Source organism: Girardinichthys multiradiatus, chromosome X, assembly GCF_021462225.1.
Source record: "Girardinichthys multiradiatus isolate DD_20200921_A chromosome X, DD_fGirMul_XY1, whole genome shotgun sequence".
In the NCBI taxonomy this organism is placed as follows: Eukaryota; Metazoa; Chordata; class Actinopteri; order Cyprinodontiformes; family Goodeidae; genus Girardinichthys; species Girardinichthys multiradiatus.
In genome coordinates, this window is record NC_061817.1 from 34,077,349 (window position 1) to 34,101,219 (window position 23,871).

At 38.4% G+C, this 23,871-nt stretch overlaps 1 protein-coding gene across 4 annotated transcripts in view; it reads left to right on the forward strand.

Annotated features, from left to right (window-relative positions):
• The first annotated feature begins 5,332 nt into the window (after positions 1-5,332).
• Positions 5,333-23,871, forward strand: part of LOC124862317 (potassium voltage-gated channel subfamily H member 6-like) — a 42,041-nt gene continuing 23,502 nt past the window's right edge. For all 4 annotated transcript variants that reach the window (XM_047356155.1, XM_047356157.1, XM_047356158.1 and 1 more), the window contains exons 1-6: positions 5,333-5,912; positions 9,335-9,565; positions 12,586-12,735; positions 13,039-13,142; positions 17,783-18,092; positions 18,984-19,186. In XM_047356155.1, the coding sequence (XP_047212111.1) occupies positions 5,837-5,912; positions 9,335-9,565; positions 12,586-12,735; positions 13,039-13,142; positions 17,783-18,092; positions 18,984-19,186 (1,074 nt within the window). In that variant the 5' untranslated portion in view covers positions 5,333-5,836. The remainder of the gene's footprint in view (positions 5,913-9,334; positions 9,566-12,585; positions 12,736-13,038; positions 13,143-17,782; positions 18,093-18,983; positions 19,187-23,871) is intronic.

Genomic DNA, 23,871 nt, shown 5'->3' on the forward strand with positions numbered 1-23,871 from the left:
CAAGTGTTTCTCTCAAGAACCAGAATTGTGTCTGTTTTTTCTGTGAGGGCTTATATGGTGATATTAAATTGTGTTTAGAGTGTTTGGTTTTTGTTTTAGATTGTTATCACAAGGAAAACGTATGAACAAAGACAAAAACAAGACATAAACCATATCTAATAGGTTACATTCTATGTCCTTGACTGCAAGAGAAATTAAAATGTGCATTGCTCTGGTTTTTTTGTCTTAGTTTGTTGTCATTAAAGCATAAGTACTCCTTACCAGCAAACTAATTTTACCTCTGTTAAACATTAGGTCCAAACTACGTCTCAAATTGATAACAGTTTTAAAAATGTGATCTTTAAGCAAACAACAGGACTTTGTTTTAATTATTTAATTATTTTAACTATTCTTATGAGTATGACGTATGCACTGAAGTATGACTTTCTAGCTTGTGAGTATATGTAAAGTACAGCATGTTTCTATTTAGCGCGGCTCTTATCAGGGGTACAGGGGAACTGGAGGGGCTCTCAGCTCTGGGCTGAAGGCGACCTTGAGCTAAAAGAATTCCAAGCAGATAAAGCTTCGAGAGCCCAAGCCTGGATGCCTGGCCCTTTCCCGAACAGTCCTCTACCACAACAACGGGAAGGGTCAGGGGTAATGTGATGCATATTTTGTGTCCTTGTTATCTCTCCGCAGCAGGTGTGAAGTGGACACATCTGTCATGTATGTGTGCAGCGTTTAAGCAGGCAACTTCATTTGTTGAAAATCACCTAACATTAACATACAGGCGCGGTATTAGTTTCCTTCATATTCAGAAAACAGTGTTTCTCCAGAGAATTCTGGTCTCAGCAAAAGAACAATAATCACTTTTCTGCAGGTAAATCACCTTTAATCCTTACAAAGAATGTGATATAAGACCTTAATAAATCTTGCACTCGTTACGTAATTCCACAGAGTTGTTTTTTATTTTTTTATTTTATTTCAGATCAATATATATTTGGTGATCTGTAATAATCTCATTGAAAATTCTAATTAATTTAGGAAGTATAATTTTTCAGATACTTTGGAGCCCAAATGCAGAAACAGTTGAAAATGAACTCAACTTTTTTAAGACTTTTTGGCATATAAACCCACAAAAAACAAATAATAAGTTATTTAATGCACATAAAAAGGTTTATTTTTTTGTTTCTGATGAGGTACAGGTACCGCCTTACGGCACTCAGGTCAGATGGTGTTTCAGTCGTGTTCGTTGCCCTTGTTCCTGTGTCACTCACCGCTCACACCAAGGTTCATGGAAAGGCATGTGCACTCTGGCTAATTTTAACCATCATCTCATCAGGGCTGGAGAGACAAAACACAGATCAACTGTCTTAAACCTCTCCAGCAGACAGTGAAGCCAAATTTCCTCTGATCTCCAAACAGCCCATTCAGGTCTAAATCCACTGTCACTGAACACAAGCATGCAACAGCGTTTTACTTTGTACAAAGTGGAAAGATGGCTTTTTACATTTGCGATGAAAAGTTTACATCCATTCATCATGGGGCTGAATTTAATGAATTTTAGACCTTTAATGATGCATTTGAAGCTTTTTTTTTTTTTTTTTGCAGGTTCAATTAATAATATAACATACAACATACAACAGCATATGTTGTCTAATTAACAAAGGGTCAAAATTATAAATACAGATGCAAATATTAACATACATCAACATGTTGATGTGGTCATCAACGACCCCCTATTGTAATTCTGGCTGGATAATTGAGCACTCATCATTTTGGAATTGGTAGATTTCCTTGAAATCATCAAGTCAGGGAGTTGGTAGGTTGGCTGCATGGTGGCACAGTTTGTAGCACTGTTGCCTTGCAGTGAGAAGGCTCTGGGTTTGACTCCTGACCTGGGGCCTTTCTGCAGGGAGTTTGCATGTTCTCCCCGTGCATGTGTGGGTTCTTTCTGGGGACTCCGGCTTCCTCCCACAGTCCAAAAACATAACTGTTGGGTTAATTGGTCTCTCTCAATTGCACTTAGATATGAATGGTTATGTGCATCGGTTGTTTGTCTTTTGTGTTGCCCTGCAATGGATTGGTGACCTGTCCAGGATGTGCCCCATCTCTCACCTGTAGCCTGCTGGAGATATGCACCAGCTCCCCCATGACCCTGCACAGAAGAAGCACATATAGAAAATGGATGGATGGATTTGGGAAGGTCAGTCAAAACGCTTTAACCCAAGTTTTTTTAATTTTTAAAATAATTATAGCTGTAGGTAATACATGTGTATGTCTTTCAACCCTACAAAGATTGTTATTCAAATTCATCTTTAAAGACCCCAAAATTAATATCAAGCCAATAATGAGAGGATGTAAACATCTCACCAAAACTGTAGATAAACAGCTCAAAGATCTGCCAACTCTGATGATTCTGGTGGCATCTCTGATTCTGGAAGAGGAAGAGGCTGTTCCTCTTCACAGGTTTTTATTACTGTTTCATGACAGGAACGTAGTGAAAAGACTGCAGTAATAAGGATATTCTTATATACAGATTGTACTTCTATATACTGTATTGAAAGATTACACATTCAAAGGAAGAACATTATTCTCAGTCAAAGACAATTTAGAAAGATTGTCCACAAAATACCTCTCAGCTGTGAACATTATTCAGTTTGGCTGATCATTGAAACTCCTCCAAGGCAGCTTCTCCCAAACAAATCTAATAATGTACACAGTATTTGTCAAGAAGCCACTTCCCTGGTCAACCTTTAGCTAAGTCCAAATGTCTGTTTTGTCTCTGAATTCTCTCCTGTTGCCAGGTATGTGTCTTCTGTTTAAGCTAAGGCAGAGCATTGAGGTGTATATATACAAGACTGAGCTCTAGATTAAAAATCTTGATGTCAAAGCTGGATCACAATTCTTTTTTATCTAGACAAGCCTGAATTAAACACCTGTGTAACCCAGTTTGTGTGAAATTACTTGCATCTGGAGCTGTTCATATACCTGTATATAGAGCAAAAAAATAGTTTCTCTTAGTTTCAGCCTGGTCGTAACGTTTTACAACCACCCTTTGTTTTTGTTTCAGATTCTAGTTTGTTTTGACCGATTGATTTCTGCTTTAGTTGCCCTTATCCAGCTCCCGATTGCCCTGTGATTCCTGTATTTCCAACCAATCTCTCATGAAAATTAAATTTAACAAACAACAATAAAATTCTTCAGTGCTTCAAGATGATCTTCAAAAATTAGAAAAAGAATAAAGGCATGAGTTTTGGGCACAACCGTTTAACCATAGGCTTAACATGACTGTGGCTCAGAACAAAATTTCAGAGGTGTGATTGCACCCACTGAGAAAGAGGATGTTTCTATTTTGAGCCATTGTGATGTGGAGTGAAGGAGAGTTGACTAATCATGATCTGCACTCTGTCAGTGTCAGACCAGTGGAAAGTTAACCACAATACAGGTTAATAAAACTGCTGGCTGAGATCTTTCAAAATAAAGTTCTTTATTTGTGAAAATCTAAGCTTCCAAAGATTTCCTAAATAAAACACAAACATCCATAAACTCTGGAGTTCTTAGTTTCTCTGTTAGATAGATGTTTGTTTGGCTGTTCAAATATATTTATGTAAAGATTTAATGTAGCATTTTAATGCATGGACACAGAGTTTAATTCAGAATTTCCAAAAAGTCAAAAATAAAATTGTAAATATATTTTAAAAATAACAACACAGATTGCACAGTTAGACAGACAGACGATTGTATTTTAGCATCAACAAAGTACATCTGAAAGAGCTATTAATTGAAAACCTGGCATGCAGTAAAATATCAAATGAAAAAAGGACCTCTCTGTCAGGTCCTGTGTCAGGTTTTTGTTGGATTTCCTTGTTCTTTTTCCTTCCTACTTTTTTGTAAGCACAGATTGCAGAATCAGCAGCAGCGGTGGCTTACTTCAGTTTCACTCTTGAGCCGCTGTTTGAGATGTTTTTTTCTTTCAAGTCAAATCAGCTGCATCAGGTATTTCCACGCAGTAAAACATCTACAACTTTCAGAACACCAGCCATGAGGACTGTCACCTAAAACGGTAGCCTGGACCAGGACTGCATTGAGGTGACTGTGGCTCAGTGAGAAGGGTGGTCATTTTGCAATTTGAGGGTTGTGGGTTCAATTCCAGCTTCCTTCTGTCCCTGTGGAATCTCAAATAATTTCAAAGTGCCTACCGATCTGGGTATCGGTATGAATGTGTGCGCGTTAGTGAGTGTCTGGGTGAATGTGGCTCTAATGTAAAGTGCTTTGAGTGGTCAGTGTTACGGGAAAGGTTCAGTCCATTTTACCACTGAACAGAAGGGCAGCCAAGAGGCCAAATGAATCCACAGCTTAGGTGGTAGAACCTGTTGACACAACAACTTTTAGCTATGGGGTTTACAACTTTTATAAAAGATTGACAAGAAGAAAACCATAAGATGTATTGTTTGCAGTTTTCCAAAAGTAAGATAAGGCATTTACTCAGAAACATTTGAAAGAAAGTACTCCGGTGTTATGAGCTCAAAACCAAACTTTTTGGACTACATGCAAAACATGTTAAAGAAAGCTAACGCTGCTAATCACCCTGAACACACTGTCCTCACCATGAAAGTATAGTGGTGGCAGCATCATGCTGTGGGGATGTTTTTCTTCAGCACAGAAAAATAAGCTGGTAAGAGTAGACGGGAAGATGAATGGAGCTAAATAAAAAATATGGTTCAATCCTGCAGGAAAACCAGTCAGAGGCTGAAAAAATCAGAGACAGTAAAGGTTCACCTTAGCAATGACGTGAAATGGTTTCCCCATATTCATGCATTAGAATAGCCTAGTCATAGTCCAAACCTAAATTCTTGAACTGGTTTTAATAAAAGCATGGGGAAAGTTACATTTTCTAGATGTGCAAATCTGACAAGAGACAATTAAAGAAATTAAGACAAAAGTCAACAAATTACAGTACAAGATGTCTCTGCAAAGTGCCTCAGGGGTGAATGAATATACGTACACTCTACAAATTGTTGTTCCTTCCACTTTACAATTTATACACTACCTGTATAAGTGTATCACATAAAATGAAATGCATTGAGACTAATTAATACCAGATAAATAAATAGCAAATTATGTCTGGCTCCTTGAGAGCAAACTATAAAGAAATGCGGGGAGGTTTAAATATTTAGCACACTGCTTAGTTAGTACCTCACTATTAACAATGAAAACATTTCTAAAGATTAAAGAAAGCGACAAAATCACATTGACAAGTGAAAACAAAGAGTTTTATTTTGAAAGCAGAAATTGTATTTCCGTTTTTGCTAAAAGTCACTTGTGTGCACCATAAGGGTGACGAGGAAGGGTTGGGGAGCTTGGAAGAGGTGTGGATCTGTAAATCCGGAAAACAGGACCTTGTTCTTGTTCCTCTGCATACTTGTCGCGCAGAGTTCAAACCTGAGGGGAAATGCTGCGATTACAACTCAAACTGACGGGTTTTTATTTGCGCACTTCTGCTTCTGTTCACAACTTTTCCCCACAACAGGTTTCCTATTTTCACCTGAACAGTTCTGATGTTTATTTACAGATTTTGTACAACCTTGCTCTTACAGTATTAAAGTGAACTTTTCTCACATTTTGTTTTCCTCTTGCGACATCCTGCATCTGCTATCGCCCGGGCAACCAGTCCTCCTCTCCATCCATCTCCAGCGCTTCAGAGTCGGGGGCAGCTGGGCTCCCAGCGATAACCAGCACCTGTCTCCTCCGAGCGGAACCAACTATTTTCCTCCACGCTGACACATTTTGTTTTATTTTTGTATGTGCGTGTTTATTTGCAACCAGTGAAGTTCATGCGCCTCGCAGCGCCAAGATGCCTGTAAGACGCGGTCATGTTGCGCTCCAGAACACCTACTTGGACACAATCATCAAGAAATTCGACGAACGAAGTAAGTGCGCATGAACAAAATTAAAAACGGCTAAAGTATTTTTTTTTTTCCTTTCTAATGTCTTGGTGTGTCAGTTTTACCTATAATATTCTGTAAGCCAGCTGTTGTTCCTAATGAATGTCTTTAAAAGCCGGTTTATTTATCTACTCTTGTGAAAATCTGTCATGATTTAGTTATGAACTTGTTTGGCTGGTTTTTAATCCTTCGTTTGTTTTCATTCTGCTGAAGTTAGAAGGAAAACAGCATCGTTTGCTCTTTTTATGTTTCAGTTTAATTGCACCTGCATGCATGTGTGTGTTTTTTTTTTTTTTGTGAGCACTTGTGTAGTGCACCCCTGTTCCATCAGCTTACACGTTGCCTCTTGCTGCAACCTCATATATTCTGGAAGGGAAAAAATGTTCCTCTGCAACCAGGACTTTGATAAAAGGCAGATGTTGCATGTGAAGTTTATTTCTGACCTTGGTTTACTTTATCTGCTCTAGACATAAACCTAATTTTTGTTCTTTCTTATATTTTAAATACTGTTTTTGGATATAAATTCTAGTTTTAAAACACATATAACTGTACGGCCTTTGTAAATATGGAGAAATCGTTTTTTGTTTTTTTTCGGTCTCTCTGCCTCAGACTATCAGTCATGAGCCTTTGAGGCTCCTTTTGAGGAAAAAGTCTATTATATAATCCCTGAACTGTGTCCCTAAAAGTGTGTGCGTGCGTGTGCAGCCATGTGCACGGCCAGGTGAGTGCACATGCCACAGTGGTGCTGCTTAGCAACGCTGTGACGATCAGTGTGAGCTCCAGATAATGACATTGGACAAGATGTGCTTTCCACCAGAGTAGCTCAGACATTTACTTTTAAGAGGAGGGCCGAAAGAAGATCCACCCCTTCTTCTCTCATCTGTGTTGGCAGCAAACAGCTGGGTCCACCAAAGCTGTAGGATAGTTTGAAGATGCTGAGTTTATTTATGTACTCTTTAATGAGTTAAGTTAACTCATCTATTAGCTGCTCTTGTAGAACCCTGCCCCAATTTATCTTTGTGCAGCATTTTGTGACCCAAATACATTACAATAACTAATACTGAATTAATGTAAACAATTAATGTAGACAAAGAAGGACGCATAAGTGATGTGCTTAAAGCCGGCGGTGATCATTTCACCCTTTGTCATTTCATACTTTTGCAGTTTTAGTCATTTGGTACATGACTGTTCTCGGTATAAAATGGAGTCTGCTGCAGGACATTTCATGCTAATCATGGATCAATTCGACCCTGCCAGAGAGACGTTTCATGCCTGCTTTAACAACTGACAGGGCAAGCCAAGTTTAGTTGTATAGCTGCATTCATATACAAGGTTATTTAAAATGCTTTATATGAAAATAAAGGAACATATATATATATTTATATATATATGTATATATATATATATATATATATATATATATACAGTCATATTCAATAAATTGGAATATGTGTTCCAATGAAGATTGTTTGTCAGATTATTTATCTATCTTTATTATTTATTGTTTATCAGAGTATTTCTTGAAAAAAAAAAACTATCTTTAAGCAGGTATAAAACATACCTTTCAAAAAGCCCACATTTGTGTACCAAAAAGTTTTTTTTTTTATTGGTCTGATGTAACATCTAATCTTAGTCTAATCTTAAATGCTGTGTTTTCATTAGCTGTAAGCAGAAAATCCTCATAATTAATAGAAATAACGGCATGAAAACATCGGTTTGTGTGCTGGTAATTTATATAATGTGTTTCATTTAGTGAGCTGAGTTACTGAAATAAATTAACGTTTCAACAATATTCTAATTTACTGAATGAATCCATTAAAAAGAAGAAACAACCATCAACAATAAAATATGAAGAATCACATAAAATTCAAATTTAAAGCAAAGAAAAAGACATGATGGAAATGAAATGATAAAGCAATATTTGGGAAGTTTTCAGTTCTGATTTAAATCAGACTAGTTTCTGCACATCTCAGGTTTTCAGGGACTTTGTTCCAGAGTTGAGGAGCATAGAAACAAACTGCCTGTCGTTGTTTAGTCCTGGTCCTGTAAATACTCAGTCAAGAGGTCTCGGATGACCGTAGGGGCCTAAGTGTTTCATATCTTACCAGCAGCACTGGTCCAAGTCCATTCAGTGCCTTACAGACCATCAACAAGAATTTAAATTATATTCTTTTACAAACAAGGAGCCAATGCTGTGATTTAGCTGTGATTTGAACAAGAAAGAAGCGCCCATGTTTACTCTAAAATGGAAACCTATAAGTTCAACTCAAATTTTCAACACATGGACAAGCCAAATGCCGTCTAAAAATTTTTTTTTTAACAGGAGACCAAGATAGATCAATTTTTACAATTCCAAGAATGTTTTTCATAGAAATCAAACTGAGTCTTTCACACTTGAGAACATTATAACTGTCAAGCATGGTGGTGGTGGCATTATGCTAAGGGTCTTGCAGCCATTGCCACTGGTGCATTGCAAAAAGTGAATGGAATGAAAAAGGACTAACTTCTTTAACTTTTCCTCAGATAAATAGCTATATGGCTGAAACACGGGACGATGACCCCAAGAAAGCATCAAAATTGCTTTTAGGGTGAATAAAGCAAGCTAAAAGTCACATGTCCAGCCAGTATTGTGACAGAAGCCCTGTGTGGATTAAGGAATATCTGGTGCTTTTGTAAAACTTTGAAAATGTAACTTAAATACTAAAAACATGCTTTAGAATGGACTAAGAAAATGTTTTACATTATGCTTAGATAGGCAGATAAAGTAAACAATTCAGTAAACAGTAGTGAATATAACATTTAATTGCCTGGGTGCATAAACCAAAACTGATGTTATGAATAAACAAAATAAAACATATAGCAAACAAGCAACACAATTATTATAGAATTGTCCTGTAAATTAAGACAATAAAGATGAAAGTTGTTCAACTTGTTAACACAACAAGAATGTAATAAGATGGACAAATAAAAAAACAATTTTATGATCAAGTGGGTAATTTAGAGATGTGGGCAAACAGGTTCAAAGGTGTGAGCAAGCTGGAAATTCCCACGCTACCTGAGAACAAGTGGGATGCAACACAGAGTTTAAATTGAAGTGGCCAGCTGCTCCGTGTTAAATTTCCTGTGCGAAAATATGACACTAATAAAATTAGTACCATGGAAAAACAGACTTTATCAGTTATCTCTTACCCTGTGGGATCACTTCAGCTTATTGTCAAGTGAAGAGGAGGAGAAATAGTTAATTGAAACGGCAGAGCCTGTTAGATCCAAAGCCATGCTAGACATTTCCACCCTGCATTTTAGTCTGAATAAATCACAACACACGTATAGATATTTAGAATAACTGTGCTGCTACATAGAACTCCTCCCTTTTCGTATCTCATTTGACCCCTCTCCCACATTTCCAGATCGCAAGTTTCTGATCGCCAATGCCCAGATGAAGAACTGTGGAATCATCTACTGCAATGAAGGTTTCTGCCAGATGTTTGGTTTCACCCGGGCTGAGATCATGCAGCAGCCCTGCACCTGCCAGTTCTTGGTCGGTCCTGGCACCATGAAGAGTGCCCTGGCTCAATTAGCGCAAGCCTTGCTTGGCTCAGAGGAGCGCAAGGTGGAGATCCTCTACTACTCCAAGGAAGGTGAGGCATGGAAGAAAAAGTGAAAAATTGGACCGAAAAGCCTCTTTGCAGCCTCACATGTCTAGAAAGTCTGAGCATCACAAAGCTGGCCTGCAAGACAATTTGACAGTGATGTTTAATTATAGAGTATGTTGTCCTCAACGTTATCACAATGATGAAGCAATTCTGGGTTCTTCTGGAACTTTAAAGTATAATCAGCACATTTATTTGTCTAAAAATCATTCTCTTTATGAAAGTATCAAATAATTATAACCTATAATATTATTTTACCATTCTGTTTTGCTTAGATATAGAAGGTTAACCTTCTTGCTGGTCTGCACGGTGGTGCATTTTGTATCACTGTTGCCTGGCATCAAGAAGGTCCTGGGTTTGACTCCCGGCCGGGGCTCTTTCTGCATGGGATTGGCATGTTTTCCCTGTGCATGCATGGGTTCTCACCGGGTACTCTGTCTTCCTCCCACAGTCCAAAGACATGCCTGTTAGGTTAATTGGTAACTCTAAATTGCCCTTAGGTGTATGAATGAGTGTGTGCTTAGTTGTTTGTGTGTTGCCCAGTGATGGACTGGCAACCTGTCCAGGTTGTACCCTGCCTCCAGCCCATAGACTGCTGGAGACTGGTATGGAAAATGACTGACTAATTAACTTTTTTGCTTTCTAACCATAAAATATGAAATATCCACTGATCATGTTGTCTAATCACCACAAAAGGACTCTCTATGGTTGAATAACTCTTCCAAGGATAACACAGGCCAACTATACAGTGGTATGTTCAGCTTCCCGTTAGCTGACTTTATTTTTCCCTCCTCACTAATACTGAAAATGTCTAACTTCTTCTTTCAGTAACAACCTTCACACTGAAGAGTGTTGTCAGCACATCCTGGTAATGCTTTTCTGTGATGCATTCACTGATCACAAAAAAAAAAAACCTTTTTTCTGAGTGATCAAGACTGGTCAAATGTAAAATTGGCTGATTTTTGTTCATCAACCAATTTTGTGGTGTGTCTCTACTAATAAGGGTTGGAAAAATTTGCCTTTTTCACCTCCTTAATATAACAATCTACTTTCCCTGCAAACGCATTATTGGCAACAAAAAGGCTGAAATTCATGAAAGACAGATCCCTGAACTGTTGCAGCATGTAAACTTAAGCATTCTATACAAACAGAAATGAACAGAAAGACAAAACAAGGATTAAGGCTTATAAAACTATCAGCAGTGGAAGAACATAATCTGAATATATTTTTAAAAACCATAAATGTGTGTGTCGTACACCACAATGCTGGTTTTTACTGTATCTGGCACTTTATATTTATAACTATTGTATGTATGTAGTGTTTTTGTCTGTCTGCCCCTTCACAGACAGTACACTGACTGCGTGTTCACTTGAAATCACGACTTTAAAGGAAAGGTGTAAAAAAAATTTAAAGAGATGCATCATCCTTTAGCATCTACTGTGTGCACATTTTACAGATAATGGTCCTTTGGCCTTTACTGGTGCTAAAATTTAATTGAAATGAATGTGTCACACTGATTTTCGGATGATAATACATCTGCAGTATAGTGTGTGACCCTACCCTTGACTTCCTCCTGTTTTTGTTGTGTTACAAACACACATTCTATACTTATTTTTATGGATTGCATGTGCTAGACCACCACATAGCTGTGAATTATGTAAAGATGAAGGAAAGTGATACATGATTTCCAAAAGTAACTGTGGCTTGCCTTTGTATTCAGCACTTTGAAAACCAACAACCACCTTACGCTGCAGTTACAGCTGTTTGGGTGTGTCTCTGCCACCTTTGAACATTTAGAGACTGAAATGTTGGTCCACTTATCTTTGCAAAACGGCCCGAGCTTAGTCTGATTAAACTTGCTAAAGATTTTAAATTAGATTCAGTTCTGCACATTGACTGGACAACTCTAACACGTGAATATTCCTTAATCTAATCCATCCCCTTGTAGTTCTGGTTGATGTTTAGGGGTGTTCTCCTGCTGGTAGATGAAGTCCCAGTCTCAAGTCTTTAGCAGGTGCTAACAGATTTTCTTCCAGGATGGTCCTTTATTTAGCTCCATCTATCATCCCATCAACTCTGACCAGCATCCCTGTCACTGCTGAAGAAAACCATCCCCACAGCATGATGCTGCCACCACAAAGTTTCAGGGTCGGGGTGGTGTCTTCAGGATGGTGTGCAGTATTAGTTTTCCATCAGACATAGCATTTTGCATGCACTCCAAAAAGTTCAACTTTCCTCCTACGTGCAAAAGGTGTACAGGGGGGTGATCGTGTTGATCTATTGTGTCACATCCTAAAAAAATACACTGAAGCTTGTGTAGCAAGACAAAATTTAGAAAAAATGTCTTTTTAAGGTCCTGAATCTGTTAAAATGTGTCCAATAGGTTATATAAAGTCAGCTGCAGAATCTGGAATAAATTGTCTCTTTGTGACACACTACAGTCGTAGGGATGACTGAAAACCTTTGCACAGTATTCTACTTTGGGCATTTAGTCATGAGGCATGCGGTCTGGTGTGCTGTTGTCAAGGAAATTAGTTAATTGTGCCAGCTCAAATCCACTAAGCATCTATTTGTTTTGTCTCCTGCTTCCTACTGGACTCGAAGGCTGAAAGAGGGGAAATGAGTGAACAAGTGAATGCAACATGATACAGAATTGAAGCTCCAATAATGCTGACTTTCCTTTTTAGCTCCAGACTAAACCCTGACTTGTTGAACAGAGCTGAATGCAGGCAATCTGTGTGCATGCACAGTCCAGTGTCTGATCGGCACGTTTTTGTACTTCTATTTTTAGATCACTCTGATTACATAGTGAAGTCAGACCTCATGAAAGTGTTGTTCGACCATGGGACCTGGTCCTTATCTTGTTTTCAGTGCTTTTTGACAAAGTTGAAAGGCAAGATGTATGTGGGGGTATAGCTCAGTGGTAGAGCAGATCAAGAGATCCCTGTTCCAAATCCAGGTGCCCCCTTTTTAGGATAATTTTATTTTTTTCTGTTCTCTGTTTACAGGAATTTGTCGACCTTGCCGAGTCGATATTGTACCTGTCAAAAACGAGGAAGGCCATGTCATAATGTTCATCCTCGACTTTCAGGAGCTCATTGATCCTTCACTCAAGAAGTCAGGCTTAAGGCAGAGAGTCACTCAAGGATGGCTTTACTGTAAACACACTTTAAGATTTTAAAACAGTAGCTTTTATCCTGCCAGATGTAATAAATAAGAATTTAGCTTATGTTACGCTTTGATTATGATTTATAACATGATGACTGTATAGACAGACAGTTGTAGTTTTTAAACTTTGACAACATAAAGAAAAAAACATTTATTTTTAGAGAACCTTTTTGACTTTTTAGGCATAAATATGTGCACATAACTATATATAGAAATTGTAATATTAATAGTCAAACATTTGTAGCTAAACCTGAAGTTGCAAGTTTTTTCTCAAAACAGCATTTCGCCTGCAGGTCAGAACCGCCGGCGGAAGATGAGGCTGCCCGAATTTCGCCCCATGCGAAGACCGTCACTGGCCAAAGACCAGTGTGAAGGGGTGGTAGTGGATTACCTGCAGGTGATATATTTGCACCACACAATGCAGAACAACCACAGGTATCTTATATCTTAGAAAAACATATGTAATTGTCAGGTTTTTGAGTAAAAATGTGTATATACAGCTGCTGTGCCTCCCAAAGCATTGATAACTGAGTAAAGGACAAGCTTGCAAACTCAGAGAGAAGAGTAGTTGCCCTCCTGAGTTTTCTCTTTATTGTTTGGTCAAAATTAAATGTTTTAGATCCATAGATTAATTTTTATGCTAGACAGAGGTTACATGAGTAAATCCAAAAAGCAGTTTTGCGTGTTGAAATTATGATTTAAGTAACAGATACCCAAACCAACCCTATGTGAGAAAGTAATTGGACTCTGGATTGACGAGACACAAATGGAAGTTTTTGGAAGGTGTGGGTCTTGTTACTACTGGTGCAAAACTATAAAACCATTTTAGAAAAAGGACATCATACCAACATTCAAACATGGCGGTAAAGGAGTGATGGTTTGCACCACCTCTACTGCTTCTGACCTGGACAATTTGCCAGGGTGGATGAAATCATTCATTTTGTTCTCCAGAAAAAAATCCTGAAGGAGAATGTCTGACCTCCAGTTCCTAGCTATATGTTCTCCAACAAGTCCACCTCTAAATGGGTCAAAAAGGTCAAAAAGAAATTAAACAAAATGAAGGTTTTGGAGTGGTCTAGTCAAAATCTAGATTTAAATCCAGTTGAGGTGCTGCAGTATGACCTTAACTAATGATTATCCTTAAAAAACATCTAATGTGGCTAATTGAAAACAACTCCTCAAAGCAGAGTGGCACAGTTCCCCCACATTGATGTGAAAGACTCATTACCAGGTAGAAGAAACAATGGATTATAGTTGTTGCCACCTGAGGTTTGCAGAACCAGTAATTAGGTTTACTGGAGAATTAGTTTTTCACATAAGCCCAGGTTGGTTTGGATAGATGTATTAAGAACTGATAATAATTTGAAATCAGCATAATTTTATTTACTTGGGTTTCTAAACTTCTTAAATAATCATATAAGTGTAAGAAAACACCAAAAACAAAATGAATTAGTAAAGGGCAAATACTTTTTCCTAGCAACATAGCAACCGTTGTCAATCTTCTGCTTATTTTTGCTATGTCCCAAAATGTTTTATTTATTCCGCTTAGTTTTTCCTCGTGTTCTGAGGATGAAAACCTGGTAAGAAGAGACTTCCTGACAATTATCTACTAATGACACTGGAACTGTAGCGGTCCAGGCAAACATATCTGTTATGGTTATTGGAATTTACAAGCTGACAAGAACGTCAAAGTAATTTCAGTTTCAGAATATTTTCACCCACTTTTGCAACAAAAAAGATCTAAACAATATATATTTTGAGTTCTAGAAAATTTGTTGCCGTGTTGAAGCACTGTTACTGCCCACACAAGATGCTCCATCTGGTTTAGTGTGCTATAAAGGTGGACTGAAAAGCTCATCTTGCTGTACTTATAATGAAAACCTGTAGTCAAACTGATAGGTAAAGTTTTTTCAGACTGATTTCTGGGTTAAATGTACAGGGGCCCTAAATGCAACTGGAATCATTTAAAAATGCATGTTAATATACGGGTGTAGATACCTACCTGCTTACTTACTTACCTACATACCTACCTGTTAGCTGCAGAGTAAAAATAAATTCCCTAGGAAATAAAGTATTGTTTTATTTAATTTTATCCTTCTTTAGTACCATACTGTACTGTCGAAAAAGTCGGATGACAAAACTACTTAGTTCAAAAGTAACACAAACTCTAGCAAAAACATAGTATTTTGTTTTTTTCCAAGCTGAGATACTAACAACAATTTTGTTCGATGTTGCACAGTTTCAGAGGAGGACAGAAAAATAACAGAATAAGAACATTAAAAACTGTGAAATTGGTTGTTTGTGTTTTAGTGCAAGCTGGCTGTTAGATTTGCAGCTAAACCTAGCTAACACAAGAAGCTAAAATAAGTGTCTATTTAAACTTCCTTAGGCATTTGACCACATGTCAATCATTTTAGCACATGAACATTACTTTTGATGAAGTCCCCACTTGTTCCTGTTTAAGCTCAAACTAGCATTACAGCAACACAGCTAGGTGCTACAGGAAGTTAGAAACATAGCAGTTTAAAACTTCCTAGAGTATTTGGTTCAGAGATATTGTAATTATTCATGATGGTTTTGTTTCTCCCTTTGTGTCAGATAAACATTGCTACAGCTGGAATCAAGGCTGTTGAAAGTAGGGGTGTGGAGGGTGCTGTAGCACACCTTCGTAAATATGACCTACATACATACATACATACATACATACATACATACATACATACATACATACATACATACATACATACATACATACATACATACATACATACATACAGGTCCTTCTCAAAAAATTAGCATATTGTGATAAAGTTCATTATTTTCTATAATGTAATGATGAAAATTTAACATTCATATATTTTAGATTCATTGCACACTAACTGAAATATTTCAGGTCCTTTATTGTCTTAATACGGATGATTTTGGCATACAGCTCATGAAAACCCAAAATTCCTATCTCACAAAATTAGCATATTTCATCCGACCAATAAAAGAAAAGTGTTTTTAATACAAAAAACATCAACCTTCAAATAATCATGTACAGTTATGCACTCAATACTTGGTCGGGAATCCTTTTGCAGAAATGACTGCTTCAATGCGGCGTGGCATGGAGGCAATCAGCCTGTGGCACTGCTGAGGTCTTATGGAGGCCCAGGATGCTTCGATAGCGGCCTTTAGCTCATCCAGAGTGTTGGGTCTTGAGTCTCTCAACGTTCTCTTCACAATATCCCACAGATTCTCTATGGGGTTCAGGTCAGGAGAGTTGGCAGGCCAATTGAGCACAGTGATACCATGGTCAGTAAACCATTTACCAGTGGTTTTGGCACTGTGAGCAGGCGCCAGGCCGTGCTGAAAAATGAAATCTTCATCTCCATAAAGCTTTTCAGCAGATGGAAGCATGAAGTGCTCCAAAATCTCCTGATAGCTAGCTGCATTGACCCTGCCCTTGATAAAACACAGTGGACCAACACCAGCAGCCGACACGGTACCCCAGACCATCACTGACTGTGGGTACTTGACACTGGACTTCTGGCATTTTGGCATTTCCTTCTCCCCAGTCTTCCTCCAGACTCTGGCACCTTGATTTCCGAATGACATGCAGAATTTGCTTTCATCCGAAAAAAGTACTTTGGACCACTGAGCAACAGTCCAGTGCTGCTTCTCTGTAACCCAGGTCTGGGGAATGCGGCACTTGTAGCCCATTTCCTGCACACGCCTGTGCACAGTGGCTCTGGATGTTTCTACTCCAGACTCAGTCCACTGCTTCCGCAGGTCCCCCAAGGTCTGGAATCGGCCCTTTTCCACAATCTTCCTCAGGGTCCGGTCACCTCTTCTCGTTGTGCAGCGTTTTCTGCCACACTTTTTCCTTCCCACAGACTTCCCACTGAGGTGCCTTGATACAGCACTCTGGGAACATCCTATTCGTTCAGAAATTTCTTTCTGTGTCTTACCCTCTTGCTTGAGGGTGTCAATAGTGGCCTTCTGGACAGCAGTCAGGTCGGCAGTCTTACCCATGATTGGGGTTTTGAGTGATGAACCAGGCTGGGAGTTTTAAAGGCCTCAGGAATCTTTTGCAGGTGTTTAGAGTTAACTCGTTGATTCAGATGATTAGGTTCATAGCTCGTTTAGAGACCCTTTTAATGATATGCTAATTTTGTGAGATAGGAATTTTGGGTTTTCATGAGCTGTATGCCACAATCATCCGTATTAAGACAATAAAAGACCTGAAATATTTCAGTTAGTGTGCAATTAATCTAAAATATATGAATGTTAAATTTTCATCATGACATTATGGAAAATAATGAACTTTATCACAATATGCTAATTTTTTGAGAAGGACCTGTACCTGTTAGCTGCTACTATTTCAGGTTCCATAGTTTGAAACTCTGCTGTCAAATTACATATTTGGCCAATATGAGTTTTACTGTCCTTTACCCTCGCACTAAAGATCTTAGAGACCAAGACCTGAAAGCTTAGAGAGAGTGGTGGGAACATTGTGATGATGGAAAAGAATGAAAGTATCAAGAAGAATGTGAGTTGTCATCATCATAATCATCTTTGCAAATGCAGCACCCCTTTGGTGATCCCAGAGCTGTGGCTGAAGTTAATTGTTGAAAACTCTTTTAAACATTTCATCTAAAAGGTGTGGTTGATTATTGAAGATTTGTATTCTTTTTTATTTTACTTTACCATTAGGCAACCACTTTGACCAATGGTTATTGTGATAAGTGTTTTCAGTAGTTTTCTGCCTAGGATGTTGTTTTAATTCAGGTCATTAATAGCTAACCACATGCTGCCTTTGTTTGTAGGAGGAAAAACTAAAATAAGAAATAATATTTCTTAGTGTGTACATTAATACTAATTTTGCCAATAGATCCCCTTCCAGCCATGGACTGGGAAATACGTCTTCCCTTCACCCTTATTGTAACATATTATTATCTTATCTTTCAGTGCGTAAAGTACACAGTAACTTCAGGCACATGTTCTGCCTCTACTAATAGACTAAAGGTATTTTCTTGTATTCTCTGTCCTGCACAGACAAGCAGTGAGGAGGTCCCTTTAAAGGAGTTTCGGATCCCTTCCAAGGAGAGCTGCATGCAGTCTGAGACCGAGGCTTTGATCGAACAGGATCTGGATCCCCCCTCCCCTGCTGCCCAGTCCTTCACCAAACGGTGCTCCTTGCTGACAGATCGACTGGATCCCAGCATCCCCTTTTCAAGGGGGGCACTACCTCGAAGCTGCTCCAAAGAGAGTGTCCGCAGCCTGAGGCGGGCCTCGTCACTGGATGACATTGATGGCATGAGAGCAGAATGGAATAGTCGACCAGGAGATACCCGAACTCAAAGCAGTGAGTATCTGAAGGAGAGCTTTCTGATCTTTAAACCAGTCAGAAATATAATTTTTTTAAATCATCCCTGATAATTGCCCTCCTTAAACATACAAACTACCCTAGGTTTTATTGGGTATATTGTTATAACAACATGGTCACTACCTATTTACAAAAAAAAGAAACAATATTTTTGGTTTTCACACACAAATATAAAAAAACAAATCAATCAATTCACTACAACATTGAGAGTTCAGTCCTTCATGCCGTCATATTTAACTCAGAAAATCACACTGAGCATGTGCAGCTGTCTGAGTCTTGGTCCAATAGAGACACAAAAATAAATCCTTCCGTTTTCTCTCTAGAAAATGTTTTTCTGATTTTATTATTTTACACATTTTAGCTCTGTACTGACATTCATTCATTTTATATACAACTTATTCCATAGTGGGTCACGGGAGAGCTGTTGCTTATCTCCAGCAATCTATGGGCGAGGGACAGCGTACACCCTGGGCAGTTCTCCAGTCCATCGCAGGGCAACACAGAGACATACAGGACAAACAGCCATGCACACACTCATTCACACCTAAGAGCAATTTAGAGAGAACAATTAACCCAACAATTATGTTTTTGGACTGTGGGAAGAAGCCAAAGTACCCAGCGAGAACCCACTCATGCACGGGGATGCAAACTCCATGCCGAAAGACCGGCCAGGAGCCAAACCTAGGACCTTCTTGCTGCAAGGCAACACTGCTACTTCAAATTTGCATTTGAAGCTGATGTCTGTTGCAAATGTGTGCATGTATGCATTTGTTTTAATACCAAAATAAGAACCAGGTCACTTAAGGCTTTTAATAATAATTTGTAATTCTGTTTTTTGTCTTCTTTATGGACATTCTTTTGTCGCTACAGATCTTAAGCCCAGCGCTTTGAACTCCACCTCAGACTCAGATCTTATAAGACCCAGAACCATCGGCCGCATCCCGCAGGTCACCCTCACGTTTGGCTCGGACCGGCTGAGACCTCCCTCACCTACAGAGATTGAAATCATTGCACCCAGCAAGGTTAAAGACCGGACCCAGAATGTCACTGAAAAGGTCTCTCAGGTCACACAGGTGAGATCTCTTTTACAATCTCTGCAGAAAAGGAGAACTGATATGTTTTTGTTCCTTGTTCCTGGTCCCATGCATAGATCTGATTTTGTCCAAAGAGTACAGGAACTGAGTTTCATTCCAATTTTTTCTGTTTTTGAAGCTTTATGAAAGAGGAACTTCAATTGATAATCCTATTCTTCTGTTTCACTTTGGTTTGATAAATATTAATTATTTCTGCACATGAATAGTTTTTAGGTGCCTATAAACTGCATATTCCCCTGGCTCACCTAAAGACATCAGCAGTCACAGGGTGAAAGTGTGAAATAAGAATCTCACCTAAGGTGTAACTAAGTTAGTGCTCTCAGCAAAACAAATTCAGCTGCCTGTCATCACACCACACTGTTCTGATACCCACCTTTCCTGACAACACAGGAAGTGCAACATTGAGAATAGACTGCTATACAATTAAGGAAAACTGGCAAATTTGATTTAAAATGGAACAGCTATTAGTAGTAATAATACTAACATTTTAAAGCATTAAATTTGTTTGGTAATTCTATGAATATAAATGTCATGATCTTGTTGACTGCCAAATAAGAAAGAGCCTAGTGTGGTAAAAAGGTTTTTGCCCCTTGCAGATTTTGTCATATGTTTTTTAATAGAAACGACAATAACCAGAGTTAACAAAAATGCAGTTTTTAAATGATGATTTCTTTTTATTAATAGAAAGAATAGAATATGAATGATAATCCAGAAACATATCTGTCATTAATGGGTTGGTTATTGGATGAAGCCCTTTATTATCACTTAATCATGTTTGTTCCTTTTAAATCATGATAACAACATAAACTACCCAAATGACTTTGTTTACATAGGGCCAAGTCAAAATAACCTAGTTCTTAATGCCTTGTATTGCCCACTTTAACATCAACAACAGCTTGAATCTTTTGTGGTAGGTGTGCACGAAGCACTTATTTTATCAGATGCCCATTTTTGTTGGAAAAAAGCACCTGGTTCCTTTTTAATTCTTGGGGTGTGTCGCATGAACTGCACATTTAAAGTGGCTCAATGATATCGCGGTCAGTAGACTGAGATGGCCCCTCCATAACCTTCGTTTTTTTCCACTATAGCCAAAGACAGGTTCACTTGGTTTTGTGTTTTGGATCATTGTCATGTTGGAACATCTTAGTACATCCCATGTGCAGCTGCCTGGCTGATGAGTGCAAATGTTCCTCCAGTATCTTCTAATAACATGCTGCATTCATATGGCCATTAATTTTGTCGATTCTCCTCCATGGTGTAACTTTCATCGCAGGCCTTGTTGACTACTCTCTAAATAAAACGTCAAACCATAAAGTTTAATTTTGATCTCATCAAGTTTTGAGTCTTGTCTCTGTTCTGTTCGGCATATTGTAACCGGCTGTGAAATGGGATTGGTGTATTTTGTAGTAACGGCTTTCTTCTTGTGACTCGATCATGCAGCCTGTTTCACTTCAAGTGCCTTCACATTTATGAGGGGTCAAAGTAACAAAAATAAACTTGAAATGAATTGAAGGTGTGAAATACTAAACATGGTAAAATTGAGTGCTATAAAAGCCAACATGTGATTAATTTCACCTTTGTTAAAATTAGAATCTGTGAATTTGGAGGTCATTTAAATGATAACATGGTAAATATTAATGTTATAAATATTAAGTTTATCAAATCTAACGTTGCCTGCTTTCATTCACTGCTTTGATTTTAGCGCCTCCATTTTTACCACTTCAGTTTTATCATTCATCACGTTCACAGCGTGATTTTTGTTACTTCTGGTAGATCGGAATACGACAACAGCCCCGGCGCGACAGCAGAGTTTTGTAGTGCATGACCCACAATTTCCCATTATTCATTGAGGGTCTAATTGGATTAGTTGAGCTTGGGCAGCAATGGTGGATGATGGTGGCAAAAATTGTGAATAAAAATGTAAATAATATGCTTTTTGTGACCCCAAAAAAACTTTTAAGATGTTTTTAGGCAAGAGTGTAGGTTTGTTAAACTCAAATATCTACTCGGTTTATTAAGATTCTACTTAATTGAAAAAAAGAGGTTCGGTGTTTCTCAACGCCAGCTCGCTTCGGCAGCTGTCAGCCCACCAGCCCCACAGTTCAGTATTTCTCACCTTCAATTCATTTCAAGTTAATTTTCGTTACCTTGACCCCTCATGTGCATCTTGTAGCAGCTACAACACCTTTTCAGAGTTGTGTATGTCAACAGAAGTTGGTTGGCTTTCCTAATTCCCTGGATATCTTTTTATATAATTTTGCTATTTTATAAAGATCTACTACCTTCTCCCACAGGTCCTAACATTACTCGTTTGGATGTATGGCTTGGAGTCAAGCAATATCACTGCAGCACTGAATAAACATGAATGGGCCATTCGGGAGCCCAGAAACTCACTGACTTTTCACACACACACTAATGACAGACCACAGGTCCAGATGGTTACCCTCAGTAGTCATTTAAATCCGTGTTTATCAGCTTGTGTCTGTGTTATAATACCAAAAGTCTTAGGTTATGATAGATGATCAGGATCATGTGGTTATTTTCTATTTTCATTGTGATTTAAAAAAGACAAATACAATTGTTTGATAACAAATGGCTTCACCCAACCACTAACAATGAGTGAAAAAACGTTTCCATATTTATTTTGCATTTATATGCCCTGAAAATTCTGCTAGGGTATATAAACTTGTGAGCACAAAGGTGTATCTAATCTCCTGACAGAGAGCTTTTGACAACCAGATCCATCTGATGCTGTGCAAGCTCTAGGCACAGAGTAGCTGTTGCAGATTTGGATTGTATACTTTATAAGCCAGGGCTGCACGGTGGCGCAGTTGGTAGCACTGTTGCCTTGCAGCAAGAAGGTCCTGGGTTCGATTCCCGGCCAGGGGTCTTTCTGCATGGAGTTTGCATGTTCTCCCTGTGCATGCGTGGGTTCTCACCGGGTACTCCGGCTTCCTCCCACAGTCCAAAGACATGCCTGTTAGGTTAATTGGTCACTCTAAATTGCCCTTAGGTGTATGAATGCGTGGTTGTTTGTGTGTGTTGCCCTGTGATGGACTGGCGACCTGTCCAGGGTGTACCCCGCCTCTCGCCCATAGACTGCTGGAGATATGCACCAGCTCCCCTGCGACCCACTATGGAATAAGCGGTAGAAAATGACTGACTGACTTTATAAGCCACATTAAAGGTGAAAAGCGCTAAAACATTTTTTATCTAGGCCCCTTTTTTAATATTGCATGAACGATGGCATTGTAACATATTTAGATCCACAGTAACTGATATTTTAGAGAAATATCTTTAATTTTCACGGTTTTTTCAAGAACTACTGTGCATTTGAGTTTCACAAAGCTTTTCAGCTCTAAAGCTACATATATTTTTTTTGTGATCTCCAATAATCCACCTGCTTATCATAAACCGGTCCTACATTTGCATCCAATTTGCACTTTGATATCACCATATGCGACTGATTTGTGAGTGAGCGCTGGTGCTGTGATGGCAGTGAGATCTCACTTCCTCACCCAGAGAGTAAGTGTGATATTGACAGCCGGCTGTGACTCACTGCACAACAAGGATTCAATGTGTCTGTGGAAAAAGTGACAGTACAAACAGAAGGTCACCTTAAAGGCCTGGCGGAGTATTGAACTTGTTATCTCTACTAACGTCAGTAACAAGTCTTGATTAAAAAGTGAGTGTTTCTCTGCAGCTATCTCAGCTCAACAGTGCCTTTTTGTCTGGTTTCTTTGACTTCTTGAATTGTTGAAGGCATTTATTACATCCAACTGTCTGAATGATGTTGTTTGCTGACAGACCACACATTGTCTTCCTGAAGGCTCACCCTCCTTAGAAATAAAAATAATCCAGCAGGGTTGTTGTTTTCAGAAAACAAGGTACTTGGCTTATATTTGAAGAAAATAATCCCCAATTCAGTACAGAATTTTATAAAATTAATTTACATAAGACGTGGTCATTATTTTCTCCTCATTTATAAAAATGAGGGAAAATATTTAAATAGAATGAAGCCGTGTTAGAGATAAAGATTTTTGAAACACTATTTATTTACAATAATTTAATTGCAGCTGTAAAATTTCATGAATTATTTAAATATTATGATTTACATTAAAATTAAGGAGAGCATGGATGAATCAGTTTAGTGTCAATTACATATGAATGGTCTGCACAGACCATTCATAGGTATCATAGGTGTCCTCAACCTGATAGGTGCCTTTGTGATGACTGCTAGCCAGGCCATCTCGTCCAACATCAGTGTCTGATCTCACAAAATGAACCATTTAAAAGAGAACATGTTTTCAAAAAAATAATTTATCTGTGTTTCTTTACATGTTTTTGTTTTATATGCTGTTATTACCTTTATCAATATTCAAATGAAAAACCTTTTCTGGTATTACTTTAATCAAACCCTTCACAAAAAAGCTGACCAGATTTTTGGGTGTTTCCACGGGTATTTTCATAATTTATCTTTGGGTCTGTGAGGTTGGAAGGCATCCTTATCATCACCTTAATCTTTAGCTCCTTTCACAGATTCTCTCTTATATTTAAGTTTGGATGCTGGGTAAGCAACTCCGAAATGTTAGGACGATGTTGGTTAAATTAAATGATTACTTTAATCCTCTTCAGGACAACGACTTGTGGCTCAGCTTTGTATT